The 13,991-nt window shown below is 42.8% G+C and overlaps 1 protein-coding gene across 1 annotated transcript in view; it reads left to right on the plus strand.

Moving 5' to 3' along the window:
- The window catches only part of spag17 (sperm associated antigen 17), a gene marked incomplete at both ends in the record, with an annotated part of 54,337 nt that overhangs the window by 21,966 nt on the left and 18,380 nt on the right, over positions 1–13,991 (plus strand). Inside the window, 11 exons of the mRNA XM_080741431.1 lie at positions 4,276–4,430; positions 4,985–5,094; positions 5,612–5,673; positions 6,026–6,391; positions 6,647–6,761; positions 8,785–8,937; positions 9,372–9,467; positions 10,585–10,754; positions 11,569–11,629; positions 12,079–12,218; positions 12,625–12,751. Of these exons, the coding sequence (XP_080597557.1) occupies positions 4,276–4,430; positions 4,985–5,094; positions 5,612–5,673; positions 6,026–6,391; positions 6,647–6,761; positions 8,785–8,937; positions 9,372–9,467; positions 10,585–10,754; positions 11,569–11,629; positions 12,079–12,218; positions 12,625–12,751 (1,555 nt within the window). The remainder of the gene's footprint in view (positions 1–4,275; positions 4,431–4,984; positions 5,095–5,611; positions 5,674–6,025; positions 6,392–6,646; positions 6,762–8,784; positions 8,938–9,371; positions 9,468–10,584; positions 10,755–11,568; positions 11,630–12,078; positions 12,219–12,624; positions 12,752–13,991) is intronic.

The following is a 13,991-nucleotide window of genomic DNA, read 5'->3' on the forward strand; positions in this document are numbered from 1 at the left end:
TAAAGTCAATCAACGAATTCGCTTCTTGCAAAGAGTTGCCCCACTGATCAATATTAAATCCCGAAAGACACTAGGAGGTGCTCTTATTGGGCCCCTCATTGATTACGGAGTCCTTGTCTGGTATCGCGACGCCCCAGCTGCCTTAAAGCTAAAGCTCCAAACAGCCCAAAACAAACTAATTAGGGTTGTGCTTGGTCTCCCTCCTCTGACCCACCTTACCGAGCATCACCACGAAAGCGTGGGGTGGCTCAAAGTAGCTGACAGAGTACAGCATCTTGCAATGGGCCTGGTGTACAAGATACACTACACCTCCAAGATTCCCATGTACCTGACAAACTACTTCTTAAAGGTCAAGGATGTTCACGATCATAACACCAGAGGCAGCTCCACTAATCATCATCAGCGTAGATTTAACACTAAACAAGGCGCTAACTCGTTCTCCTGCTATACCATCAACATGTGGAACGCCCTTCCACAAGCCCTAAAGGAGAGCAAATCCCTAGCCTCCTTCAAAATTGGTATGAAAAGTCACCTTCAGACAGCAGCTACCCGTGACTTGTAAATAGACTAAGCCCCCATGCTCCCCCCCCCCCCTTTTTCTTTGTATTCTGCCTTTTGTATTTGATGTTATGCTTTTGAAACTGATATTATCCTAGATAAAGTACTATGTTCTATCCGTCTGTCTTTCAATGTTATATGAGATACTTAAAGTGTGGTTCCTGTGGAAATAAGCCTCGGCTTTCTAGGATCTCCTTTTAGTTGACCTTGTACCAGTGATTTGTACTGTCATGAAACTGTACTTTTTTCTATTGCAAACTTCTAATAAATTCTTCAATCAATCAAAAAAAAACACACGTATGGGTTCCGATGCTATTGTAAATGCTGGGGGTGAGTCTGTTTTTGAATGATACCACCGGTTCCCTCCACTCCTCCTCTCATACAGGACGGCACATTTTGTGTTCTTCACTTCTAGGCCTGACCATTCTAAAAAATGATCTGTCCTGGAGAGCATATTTTTAATAGTACTCTCCTCCCTAGAGACTAACACAATATCGTCGGCATACCCCTGTACAGGGTTGGGGGAGATTACACCATGGGGGGCACACTGACACATCCACTTAATCCATTGGTTAGTAGCAATTATGAAATTAACCGCACTCCAAGGGCAGCCGGTTTTAATGCCTATCTGCAGAGGTGTTGGTTGAGTAAATTGTTTTCCACAGATTACTTGGATAAAGGAGCCTTTATAAACATCTTTCACAATGTCAATAAATAGTTGGGGTAGCTGTATTTCCTCCAAAGATTTAATCATAACATTACACACACACACACACACACACACACACACACACACACACACACACACACACACACACACACACACACACACACACACACACACACACACACACAAACACACAATTTAGTGCTGAGGAAGCATTACTGCGTCCACAGAGCAACAACATTTCTCTACATCTGCTTTCTATAGAAGATGAAAGAAAAGAGTAGAGGAACATAAAAACATGCACACACCTATTCTGTGTAACTTTATCACAGGCTGCTTCAGCATGGCTCGCTGGTAGATCTGTGGCTGTTCCTCCTCTGACGCAGCAGCTGAAAAGCTGTTGGATGACATCTCTCTTTTAAAACTCCCAGCGTAGGTCTTCTCTCCTCTATGAGTTCTCTCATGACGTTTGAGATAACTGCTCTGGCTGAACCTGGTCCCACACTGATCACAGCAGTACGGTTTATCAGCTGTATGAATTCTCTGATGTTTTTTCAAATGACTGCTTTGGCTGAAGCGGATCCCACACAGGTCACAGGTGTAGGGCTTCTCTCCTGAATGAATTCTCTGGTGTCGTTTCAGACTACTGCTTCGGCTGAATCTGGTCCCACACTGGTCACGGTGAAACGGTTTCTCTCCTGTATGAATTCTCTGGTGATGTTTAAGATGTCTATTTCTGCTGAAGATATGTTTGAGTTGGGCAGGAAAGACATCTGGCATGGAGAATGAGGAGAGAGAAAAAACATAGAACGTTCTTAAATAACATACAAGCTGTGTTCTATCACCAACTGATATAATATTCTTAAAGGAGTAGTTCACCTCAAAATGACTTTTTTCTATGTATTCCTCACGCCATGGAGACTTGAATTCAATAATATATTTTTTGTATCTGTTGCATTCCTAAGACAATAATTTGATTACAATAAATGTACCCCCATTGATTCCGATGGGGACCCAAATGCATTTGTGTCTCCATCCGGAATCAATGGGGATACATTTATCAAGTCTGCATGGTGTGATTAATCAATAGAAGAAAAAAAAGTCATTTTGTGGGTGAACTACTCCTTTAACTTAGGATGGGAGCAGCAACTGCTAGGCGCAGATTGGCCGTTGGAACATTTAGGCAGATTCCTGGCCTTCTCTCTTTCTGTCTCTCTCTCTATGTCGCACGCACGCCACGCACACACACACACACACACACACACACACACACACACACACACACACACACACACACACACACACACACACACACACACACACACACACACACACACACACGATTTAGTGCTGGGAGGAAGCATTACTGCGTTACTCCACAGAGCAACAACATTTCTTTACATCTGCTTTCTATAGAAGATGAAAGAAAAGAGTAGAGGAACATAAAAACATGCACACACCTATTCTGTGTAACTTTATCACAGGCTGCTTCAGCATGGCTCGCTGATAGTTCTGTGGCTGTTCCTCCTCTGACGCAGCAGCTGAAAAGCTGTTGGACGACATCTCTCTTTTAAAACCCCCAAATAGTTAATCTCCTTCGGTCCACTTTGATGGTAGACATTTGAGGTCCGGTTTGACCGTTTGGGATGTGACTTTACTTGCTGACATGTTCTGGTCTTGAGGTCAGTGAGCTGCAGTCCTCTGCTCCGCTTCCTCGATAAAATCTCCCAGATCAACACAGGACAGAACAGTGCTTAGACTGTCTACATAACAGGACCCTCCCACTCTCCACTCTCCACCCACTCTCCCCAAACTTGCAAAATCTGGCAACAGTGGAAGAGAAACCCAGTGACATCATTGATGGGGAATCCAAGCTAATAGAAACGGCAGGCTTTCTATTTCGGACAAGTTTTTATTATTATATATTTTTAAAATCTTTTTAAATCATACTTGCACATAATGCATTCATGTGTGTTGGGTATGCACAGAGTTACAGTAGGTGTGTCTGCTGCAGTCTCTTGTATTTGTGTGTGTAAGTGGGGGTGGGTTGGTGTGTTCAATTCAGTTTGATCAAAACAGTTACTTTCAAAACCTCCACCAGCTGTCAGTCAGTTAGTCTGTCTGTCAGTCTGTCCGTCACACTTTTGCCCTACTCATATCTCTGGCACCGTTGCCCCTATCCATGCCAAACTTAGCACACACACTCCTTGGCTGCCAACTTCGAATCATTTCTCACATGGCCCTCTTCTAGCGCCACAATGAGGCAGATTCTTGCAAAACACATTTTTCGACACTGCTCCTCCAGATTTTTCCCAATCACGCAAAGCGGTACACAGGATCTCTAAAGTCATGTCATCAACATGGATCTGTCCCATTTCCCATATTCCCTCCTGATTGGCTTCCATTGCCTTCTAAAGTTTGTGTATGCGACCAGACGTTCACTTATCTCCCGGGGAGTCTTACTGGTTTATTTTATCAGCACTTTTGGACAATTGAATACAAGTAAATGTCTGTGTTATCAGTGCATCTAGAACAAGGCATGATTTCAAAAGTAAAGAGAGGAAAAAGTCCATGGCACAGGTTTGTTAAGTCCATTTGGCATAATAATGTGTCCAAGGTGTCGCACATAGCACACTTCAAGAAATACATAATTAACATGTTTTCTTTTATATACACTTAAGTACAGCATGCCCTTCAACACAAGTGATCCTCGCTCTCTCACACACACTCTCACAAGTCACAACTCACTCTCTCTCTCCCTCTCATGTGAGAGTCAAGACAGCAAAGAGCTATACGGAGAACGAGTATCCCTGTGGAATGGGAGATCTAGCTGGAGTATGATTTACAATTACAATTACAGTATGAAATATTAATACATGTAGTAACTAAATTATATAGTAATGTGTAATTTAAAGTACGTCTCAAGGTATTTTCAATAGTTTTGTTTTGTATTATTATCATCAGACTAATATAATAATACAGTATAGATTGTACAATTATCAGTCTACATAACCACCAGACCCGCGCATCACTAATATAATGTGTTCTAGGTTCTCCAGTGTGCCTCGGAGGCCTACCGTTGCATCGACACCTTCCGTGGAAGACATGACAACAACCTCTACATAATCTGCCACAATCCAATGAGCCAAGAACGCCAGTGCAAGGAATTCTGGGATATGGCTCTTCACACTGATGTCGGGTTCAGGTGAGCACCTTCACTTCAGGGCTTCTGAGGGAATGGAATTCGGTTCAACCATGCACGCTATGTTTTGTGGTGTATTGATATAGAAAATATTTGTTTGCGACCGAAGGTTGCAGTTTACCTTGAGAAATGTCACAGCTTGTGTAGACGTGAAGCCGTGAAGCCGTGTGTGTACACATGTTTACAGTCTTAATGAGTTGGTTCCCTTGACACATCACTGTGACATCACAATATTAAGCCCATATCTAACTTCATATGGGAATGCCCATATATGGAGGAAGACAACCCATATCTGTGCGGCTGGTTCAGACTCCTTGTATGGGCATAAAAGGGATGTACTATATAGTACAGTACATGGATCTCCATATATGGGAAACTGGTCCGTTATACATCACTGGCCAGATGACCAAGAATTGTCTGAGGCGTCTTACTAGTACTTACGTACTTACTGTTTTTGAATACTGCAATGTTGCACTGCGTTGCTGTTATGCACGTGTCTGGGTGAAATTAATTAATCTGTAATAATAAAATTAAGCTGCCTCTTCATTTACTGACAGGAAGTACCTGGAACACGTTGCAGATGCCATCTCTGATTGGACGAGACAGGAGGAGGCAAAGAGGGAGGCGGAGCAACCCAGAGAGTTCAGCCCCGCTGAGTCAGTGAAAGGTATGTAGGGGTTCCCCCTTTCCCCCATACATCCTCAAAGTGGAGACGAGACAAGTGTAACAGATAGATAGTTTTAATAACACAAGATAGAAAACACAGACATAGAACATAGAAAGTCCAGAAACGTACAGAGTGGAAAAGAACAGAGAATGCAGTCATCTTAGCAGGTGGACATCTTCCCGAGATCTCTCTGAAAATGCCCCAAACAAGCCATTTTATACCTTTGGTGTACACAGAGATTAACTTTGATGATAGGCTCTTGCAACATATTAATATTCATGTAGAATCTACAGGTACGCAACCACCCCACTGGCAGAGTGGCTTGTGTAAAGAGACAGGTGTCTCTCTTACTTAGGTGAAACTAGCAATACCAATACCTAGCAATACCTTGCATGGTTTCCTCAGCCATCGGAGTGTGAATGTAATGCACAATCCATGCGTTGGATATGAAAGCGCTATATAAATGAACCATTTACAATTTAAAAATATGCACCATTTTATTTGCGTGTGTCCACAGTTGATGATGCTGGAACATGTGAAGCTGCTCTTGAATCTTTCATCAGAAAAGGCTCCCTCAAAGTCAGTACACACACACACACACACATACACACACACACACACACACACACACACACACACACACACACACACACACACACACACACACACACACACAAACATTCTCATACTGAGAAGTATAACATCAGAGTAAAATGGCAATTGTGACAAATCTATACTTAGTCTACTGCTGTGTGTGTGTGTGTGTGTGTGTGTGTGTGTGTGTGTGTGTGTGTGTGTGTGTGTGTGTGTGTGTGTGTGTGTGTGTGTGTGTGTGTGTGTGTGCGTGCGTGCGTGCGTGCGTGCGTGCGTGCGTGCGTGCGTGCGTGCGTGCGTGCGTGCGTGCGTGCGTGCGTGCGCGTGTTGTTTGAAGGCGTGGAAGATGGAGCAGGAGCAGCTGAAAGAAGAGGAGCTGGCCAAGAAGTCTAAGAAAGACAACACGGGTGGGCGCAAAACGCCGAAGGTGAAGGACGAGAAGGCTGGCTCAGCCAAGGACAAGAAGGATGACAAGAAAGAGGACAAGAAAGAGGACAAGAAAGAGGACAAGAAAGAGGACAAGAAGGATGACAAGAAAGAGGACAAGAAAGAGGACAAGAAAGACGATAAGAAAGCCCTGTCCAGTGGCAGGAAGAGCAGGGCACGCAGCAGCTCCAAGAGCCCTGCAGAGTCAGTCATCACCGCCACAGTGCCCTCTATAGAGGACAGACAGGAACTACACCAGCCAGAGGAGCCCTTCCATGTGAGCGGCTGATAAAAACTCACAATGTTAAGTTAACCTGTATGGTGGTGGCCATGTTGGCTCTGTAGTCTGTAACACATTTGATCCTAGTAAAGATTTTAAATGTCATGGCAGTGCTATTATAGATTTTTGGAACCAAAATGTATCCAAAACAACACACCGGTAGTTGTCAATCAACCATCTTGTTTGTGTGTGTGTGTGTGTGTGTGTGTGTGTGTGTGTGTGTGTGTGTGTGTTTATGTGTGTGTTGCATAGGGTTTCCTAGGTTACAGAATGGATGGTAAACTGATCCAGGTGTCAGGGCGGCTGCAGTACCTCTTCCCGTCAGATGGGGGCCACGTCACCGTGGAGACCATCAGCTACGTCCAAGGTACACGGTACACTTCCTAGCAGTCTCTCTCTCTCTCTCTTACAATTGTAAAAATTGTAAAGTATTAAGTGTTTAAGCCATTTAGACCTTTATTATAGAATTATTTTATACTTTAGCTATTGAAAAATAGCAGATATAGCTCACAGCGTGGCACCGAGTGCAAGTCGTGAAAATATGTGCAAATCTTGGAGTTTATGTATTTTTAAAGCTAACATTTGTAACTCAAAATTTGCTTCTGGGGAGTCCCTGGTACTTAATATTTCTAGATGGGGGTTGGCTGCCAATTACATATAATTATAGGGGTCCTTGACATGAAAAGGTTTGAGAACCACTGACGTAGAAAACATGTGTTTTTCAAAAACCTTAGAAGGATTTATAAGACATTTATAGAATCGGGGGAAAAATATTCATAGACTTGCACAAAGTTTTCATTTTTAATCTTTTTCAAAAATGGCAGATCTACAAGCTCACAGCGCGGCACTTGGTTATTGCTCTCTCTCTCTCTGTCTCTCTCTCTCACACACACACACACACACACGCACGCACGCGCACGCACGCACGCACACACACACACACACACACACACACACACACACACAAGCGATTATAACGATTAGATTTGTCACGTTGACATAAATTACACAAATCAGCCGTCAGAGGAGACACCTCCTCTGAAGGGTTAGTCTGTTACTACAGATGGTAACACCATGTGACTCTGGTGTGAGTGCCCGAATCGGCGGTGCACACCATAGCAGATTAGTCCCACTCTGAGACCCCCTCTATTTCACACCCCGCTCTTAATTCATGCATACAAAAGCCCTTAAAATGAACCCACACAGAGACTAGCACCAGAAGGTGCACAAAGATAGACAAACTAGGGCTGTCACAATATGACATTTTACATGACGATTAATTGTCACTCAAATAATTGCGATTAACGATTTAATTGTGTTTTTGTCGTTGACAATTACATTTCTGTTTGGCTTTTAGGCTTTGAAGTTGCACATGGCAATTATGACACATAACCTAAATATACAAAGAAATTGCTGACATATTCGACAACTTTATACTTAAGAAAGAACATTGATAGTGGAAATAGCCGATCTACAAGCTCACAACGCGCCGCGATGCGGTGCGTTGTGAGCTTGTAGATCTGCCATTTCCGCTATTTTTCCGCTATTTTTTTACTTTAAAAAAAATATATGAACATTTTTCAACATGGAAACGATTATGACGATTATGAAAAATAATCGCGATTTTGTCAAATAATTGCGATTAGACGATTATGTAATAATTGTGACAGCCCTGAGACAAACACACAGAAATATAATCTCCAATATACAGTCTATTTATTTTAGGCAAAAGGGGACTTTCTCTCAACACATACTGCAACACAAGTTGCAGTAGATACATGTATGGTTGCAACAGTTAACTGAACTAATTGATTTAATCGATTATGTTAAAAACTAAATATTCAAAAAATCTATTTTCTAAAATATCGAAAATAGCAAATCCACAAGACATTGCGATGCAATGCGTTGTGAGCTTGCCTTGACGCTGTTGTACAAGTGTGGTATAAAATAGGGCATAAATGGCTAATCTTTAGAGAATTTAGTCTATTGATTTTGTGTGGTTTGTTGATATAAAACCTTTTAAGCATACATTTTTCCGATTAATCGAAAACAAAATCGATAGAATAATCTCAAAGGATATAAGGGATCCCTAGATATTTTGTCACCGTCGGGCAGAAAGTCTCCAAGCTTTAAATTTGCATGTCTTTACGTAAATTAACGCCCTGCTTCATCACACAAGACTGTGGCACAAAACTAGCGAACAGATCTACAAGCAGACTTGTGTGCTATTTTCACTGTTTTAAATCGTTTTTTAAAATGATAAATACAAAACAAACGGTTTTGGACATAGAAGGTTTCCACCCGACAACAACGATATGTGAGCTGACTGCAGTAATACAGGAGGTGTTTTCCATTGTGAATGTGCAGTTGTAGCCATGTTTACCCTGCAGGTGCACGTCTGATGAAGGTTGCTGTGAAGAAGGACGGCCATCACTTCTACACGCATGTCAACCGTGTGCCAGTTGAGTCACCGGCCGCTCCTCCTACCCCGCCTGACACCAGGGGAAATAAAGACCCAACCAGAGACATTAAGGATTCTGAAGGTACTCAAGATAAAGAACTGAAAGACCCACATGACCACCCTAGGTCTTCCAAGTCCATAGGTTCCCTATATGAATGCTTATGTATTACTTTTTTGTTACTTTGTCATCATTAACTATTACTACATGTAATATATGCTGTATTACTACAACTACTGCTACTATGACTACTGTTACTACAACAATAATGGATCCATTAGGAATTTATATTTACACATTTCATTAATAAACACATGAATCAAACCAATAAAACGGCACCAATAACAAGGACATATTTATTAACCTTGATAACCTATATGTGCGTGGGTGCATGTGTGTGTGTGTGTGTGTGTGTGTGTGTGTGTGTGTGTGTGTGTGTGTCTGTCTGTGTGTGTGTGTGTGTGTGTGTGTGTGTGTGTGTGTGTGTGTGTGTGTGTGTGTGTGTGTGTCCATGACAGTGGCCAAGATAGTGAAACACGGTTCCTTCTCAGCTGTGTTGGACAACGGAGTTCGCCTTTCATACAGTTACTACGGACCCACTGGACAATACACAGGTGCCACATGACATTATGCTACCTTTGCTTTTTCATTGTCTGTACGTTTTATTTCTCAGAATTGTAACTTTTTCTTTTTTTTATTTCCCCCTAAGAAGCAGGATATTCATTGTATTTGTTTGCTAATTTATTCTCTTTTCGAAACCTTACGTTAGCTTCCAGATGGATTGTATGTACTTTTTGAGCGGTGGTCACAACGCTCCTATACGTGGCCGTGTGTGTGGGTCTGTCTGTCTGTCTGTCTGTCTGTCTGTCTGTCTGTATGCGTGTCTGTCTGTATGTAGCCTGTATGTAGTACCTTTTGTGACCACACATGTTAAGGGAGGGGCGCTGTTGTTCAGGCCAGGCCAGGCCAGACACCCACCCACCCACACACACACACACACACACACACACACACACACAATATATATATATTTGTTTTGCTGTTGCGCAGCCTCCACGACCACCGCTCAGTTCACACGGGTGTGATTTTTCTACATTTTGGAAAAATCCTCAAAGTATGAGAACTACATTTGTAGAATCGACCTCAGGTAGGTTCTACACCATGCATTTAAAAATAATTTATATAACATTGTTTGTGTCCCAAAAACGTTTTTCAAAAGGTTTGAGGCTAAATTACCACTCCTGAATACAGAGCCCCTGTCATTTCTGCCTGGCTTTCAGAGCATTTTCAGCTGCAATACCACCTTGTCCTGAGTGGGAGGACTGCGCTATTGAGCCAGTTTTGGCCCCACACTCCTCCCCACCTCCTGCTCAGCAGGCCTGCCCACCCCTCCCCAACCTTCTCCCAGCTCCTCCTGCCTCCTTCTCAGGCCTGCCCACCCCTCCCCAACCCCACTCAGCACAGCAGTAGCAGTAGGTCCCGATTGTGATGTCACAATCGGACCTAAAATCAGACAGCCCGTTCTGAGACCTGCTTACATAGATCTGCCCATAAACTGAGAAAGACATAATGGTCAGAAATAGGACTTTGTGAGGATATAACGTGCTGGTGGGACACCCAAAAAAATACATACAATTTTGAAAAATGAAAATTCATGGTGTAGTCCCTTTAATGGGTTTTAAACTTTTCATGTAACCATACTGTACAGTGAGTGATGGTTTTATGTTCCAGGGAGTCCTCTGGTTCCAGAGGAGGACGTCCCAGAGACCGTAAGCAATCCTCCGGTCTCTCCTCCAGCCTCGCTCCCTCCTTCGAACCACTGTCCCAAAGCCCTGAACCCCTCTCCACCGCCCACCCAGGCCCTGCAGGACCCAGCCAGCCACACACAGGCACTGACAACGGTAACATGTCATTAGGTCGAACACCCTTTGGATCGACCACTAAACTCTAACCCAAACCCTAATCCTAACCTCAGTAAAACTATGCCTAACTCTAACCCTAACCCTAAACCTAACCTCAGTAACCATGACGCGGGTGATTATCTAACCTGCCGACGCTCGCGGATGATTATCTAACCTGCCGACGCTGTTCGACCCAACAGGAGTTCGACCTATGGGGCAGTCCCCCTTAAAACAGACAAACCACAAACTAAGCATGTGCTTTGAACACTAGGGCTGTCACGATTATGACATTTTACATGGCGATTAATTGTCGCTCAAATAATAAATAATTGCGATTAACTATTTAATTGTGTTTACATTGTGTTGTGTGACATTTCTGTTTGGATCTTAGGCTTTGAAGTTTGCACATGGCAGATATGACTCATAACCTAAATAAAGAACTTTAAAAGTGAAAATAGAAGATCTGCTATTTCCACAATTTTTTTAAATGTTTGAAAATATATGAAAAATGTTCAACATGGAAATGATTATGACAAAAGAATTGTGATTATGTCAAATAATTGTGATTAGACAATAATTTAATCATTGTCTAGTGAACATACTGTAGGGCTCAATGATCAAGAAGAATCAAGAGTATGCCATGATTTTGTTGAACGACAGATACTGGTTTTAATTCTAAAGCTCAGTGGCACATGTGTGTTTTGGCGCGCGTGTGTGTGCATGCGCGCGCGCGTGCGTGTGTGTGTGCGTGTGTGTGTGTGTGTAGGCTCAGGTGTGTGGCACTCAGCAGAACGTGTCACTGTCGCTGTTCAAGAGCCTCAACCTGTCTGTCCCCAATGGCCTGTTGCTGACCTTCTTCTCAGAGGAACCACAGGGTCAGTGTGGCACACACACACACACACACACACACACACACACACACACACACACACACACACACACGCACACACACACACACACACACCTTTCTTTCTAACCATCTATTTGAAACACCTCAAAAGGAAGGACATGACATTTCGGACATTTCGAGATTTGGTCTTGAAATGTTTGCTTTCTATCGTTTTAGCCATTTTTGCTGCGTACAAGTGGCTAAATGTGTCTTTTTTAGACACAATAAGCTGGCAATTTCTGTATTACTATTTACACTAACACTACTAGCCCCCACAAGTCACATCTGGCCATGACATATTGTGATGCATCTTGGGAATGGGTCTTCACAAGTTTAATTATACAAAACTGTGTGTGTGTGTGTGTGTGTGTGTGTGTGTGTGTGTGTGTGTGTGTGTGCGTGTGTGCGTGTGTGTGTGCGTGCACGTGTCTACAGGCGATGGGGCTGTGATGGTGAGACAGAGTTTTCCTTCCCATGGTTCTGGGCTCCAGGACCCGTCCCTGTCCAGAGAAATGTCCCGGGTCGTCACCATTCAGGGAGCTGTGGTCAGATACATGAGGGACGGATCCACAGAGGTACACACGCACACACACACACACACACACACACACACACACACACACACACACACACACACACACACACACACACACACACACACACACACACACACACACACACAGATCCAGAGGTATATGCAAGCAACCTTATTGACTCCAAACCATGGGTGACATTATTACTTTAGCATTATATATGAATGTTGATAATGTGATGTGATGATACTTCGAGAAATCTGTAAGTCCCGTCAGTCAGCTTTTCTTTTTTTTTGTTGTAAATCTGTGATCACATTTGTCTTGTTTTCCTGTTTTCTTTTCTTGTTTTTTGTAGTATTTTCTTTATGTTTATGTTTATGTTTGACTTTGACGTGAAAAGAATAGGCACATACACATAGTGGTTGAAGCAGTGCCTCTGTGTGTGTAGGTGCTGTTTGCAGACGGCTCCGTCAGTTTCAGCCCAGACTCTGGTCCGGTGTGGGTGCACGACTCTGAAGTGGAAGACGAAATGACATCCATGTTAGACGTTAAAGAAACCCAGGACAACAAGAAAGGTTAGACTGCAACACTAACCGACCCAATGCAATTCACTGTTTCCACAGCCTTTGAACTGAACTACTGGTATACAGGGATCTTAGAGCAGTGGTTCTCAACCTTTTCAGGCCGCGACCCCCAACATAATCATATTTGAATTGGGGACCCCTCCCACCCTGATGAGTGCTTAAAGGGGCACTCCACCACTTTTCAACCTATGTTCATATAATTGGTCCTCGCTCAAAAATAGCTTTTTTTTTTTTTCTTTTTTTTTTCTCAGAGGAGGGCTGTGGGCAGGTCAGAAACCCATAGTCTTGTGACATCATCGATTGTCAATTCAGCTTATAGAAACTGCAGGCTTTCTATTCCTGAAAAGTTGCAATTTTAAAGTGGAAGCCATTGTTCTCGCGATAATAAAAATCTAAATATTTTTTTCAAAAATATTGATTAATTTTTTTTTTTGGAAAATGATGATGTCACAAGACTATGGATTCTGAACTTCCCACAGCTCTCCTAGGAGACTTGGACTGAGTAGAAAAAAATTGTGATATTTTATCATGAACATTAGTGAGGACCTATTATATGAAGACAGGTTGAAAAGTGGTGAACTACTCCTTTAAGAGTTGAGGATTTACATTTTGTATAACACGGTTCTATTGTGAAAATAGCAGATCTTCATGCTCACAACGCCTCACATCGTGAGGCGTTGTGAGCATGTAGATCGGCTATTTTCACAATTTCTGCCTCTGATATTTGACAATTTGGCCAGTGTTTAATTTGTCATTTTTTAGAGGTATAGAAAAATCCTTGAATTGTGACTTTAGAAATGTGCAGATACCCAATATCTCTATACACTTAAACGTTCTGTTGGTTTGTTTACTGTTGAGAGAGAAATCAATGTTGCACATTAATTTAATCATCTGGAGACCCCCCCAAAATAATTTGGGGACCCCCCGACCCACAGGTTGAGAACCACTGTCTTAGAGAACCTGTGTTAAAAGTGAGCAACACACTGATGTGCTGACTGGGACAGAATTCATTCATGTCACCATGCAGGGTTAGATTTACTGGAGGGGTTATGGGGGGGAATCCATGACTATGCTTTGGATCTCCCAGTCACTCACTTTTATCGCTGGTGAGGATAGGTTTTATCCCTGCCTCAGAGCAGACTGAATTACTGTTATGACCCTGGCCTATAGGGGGTCCCAGGACCACTACAAAGGAACAAGGGGAGGAGCAGTTGAAGACCGAAAGTGATTA

The sequence above is a fragment of the Nannobrachium achirus genome (assembly GCF_963921795.1).
Source record: "Nannobrachium achirus genome assembly, chromosome: 14".
NCBI lineage: Eukaryota > Metazoa > Chordata > Actinopteri > Myctophiformes > Myctophidae > Nannobrachium > Nannobrachium achirus.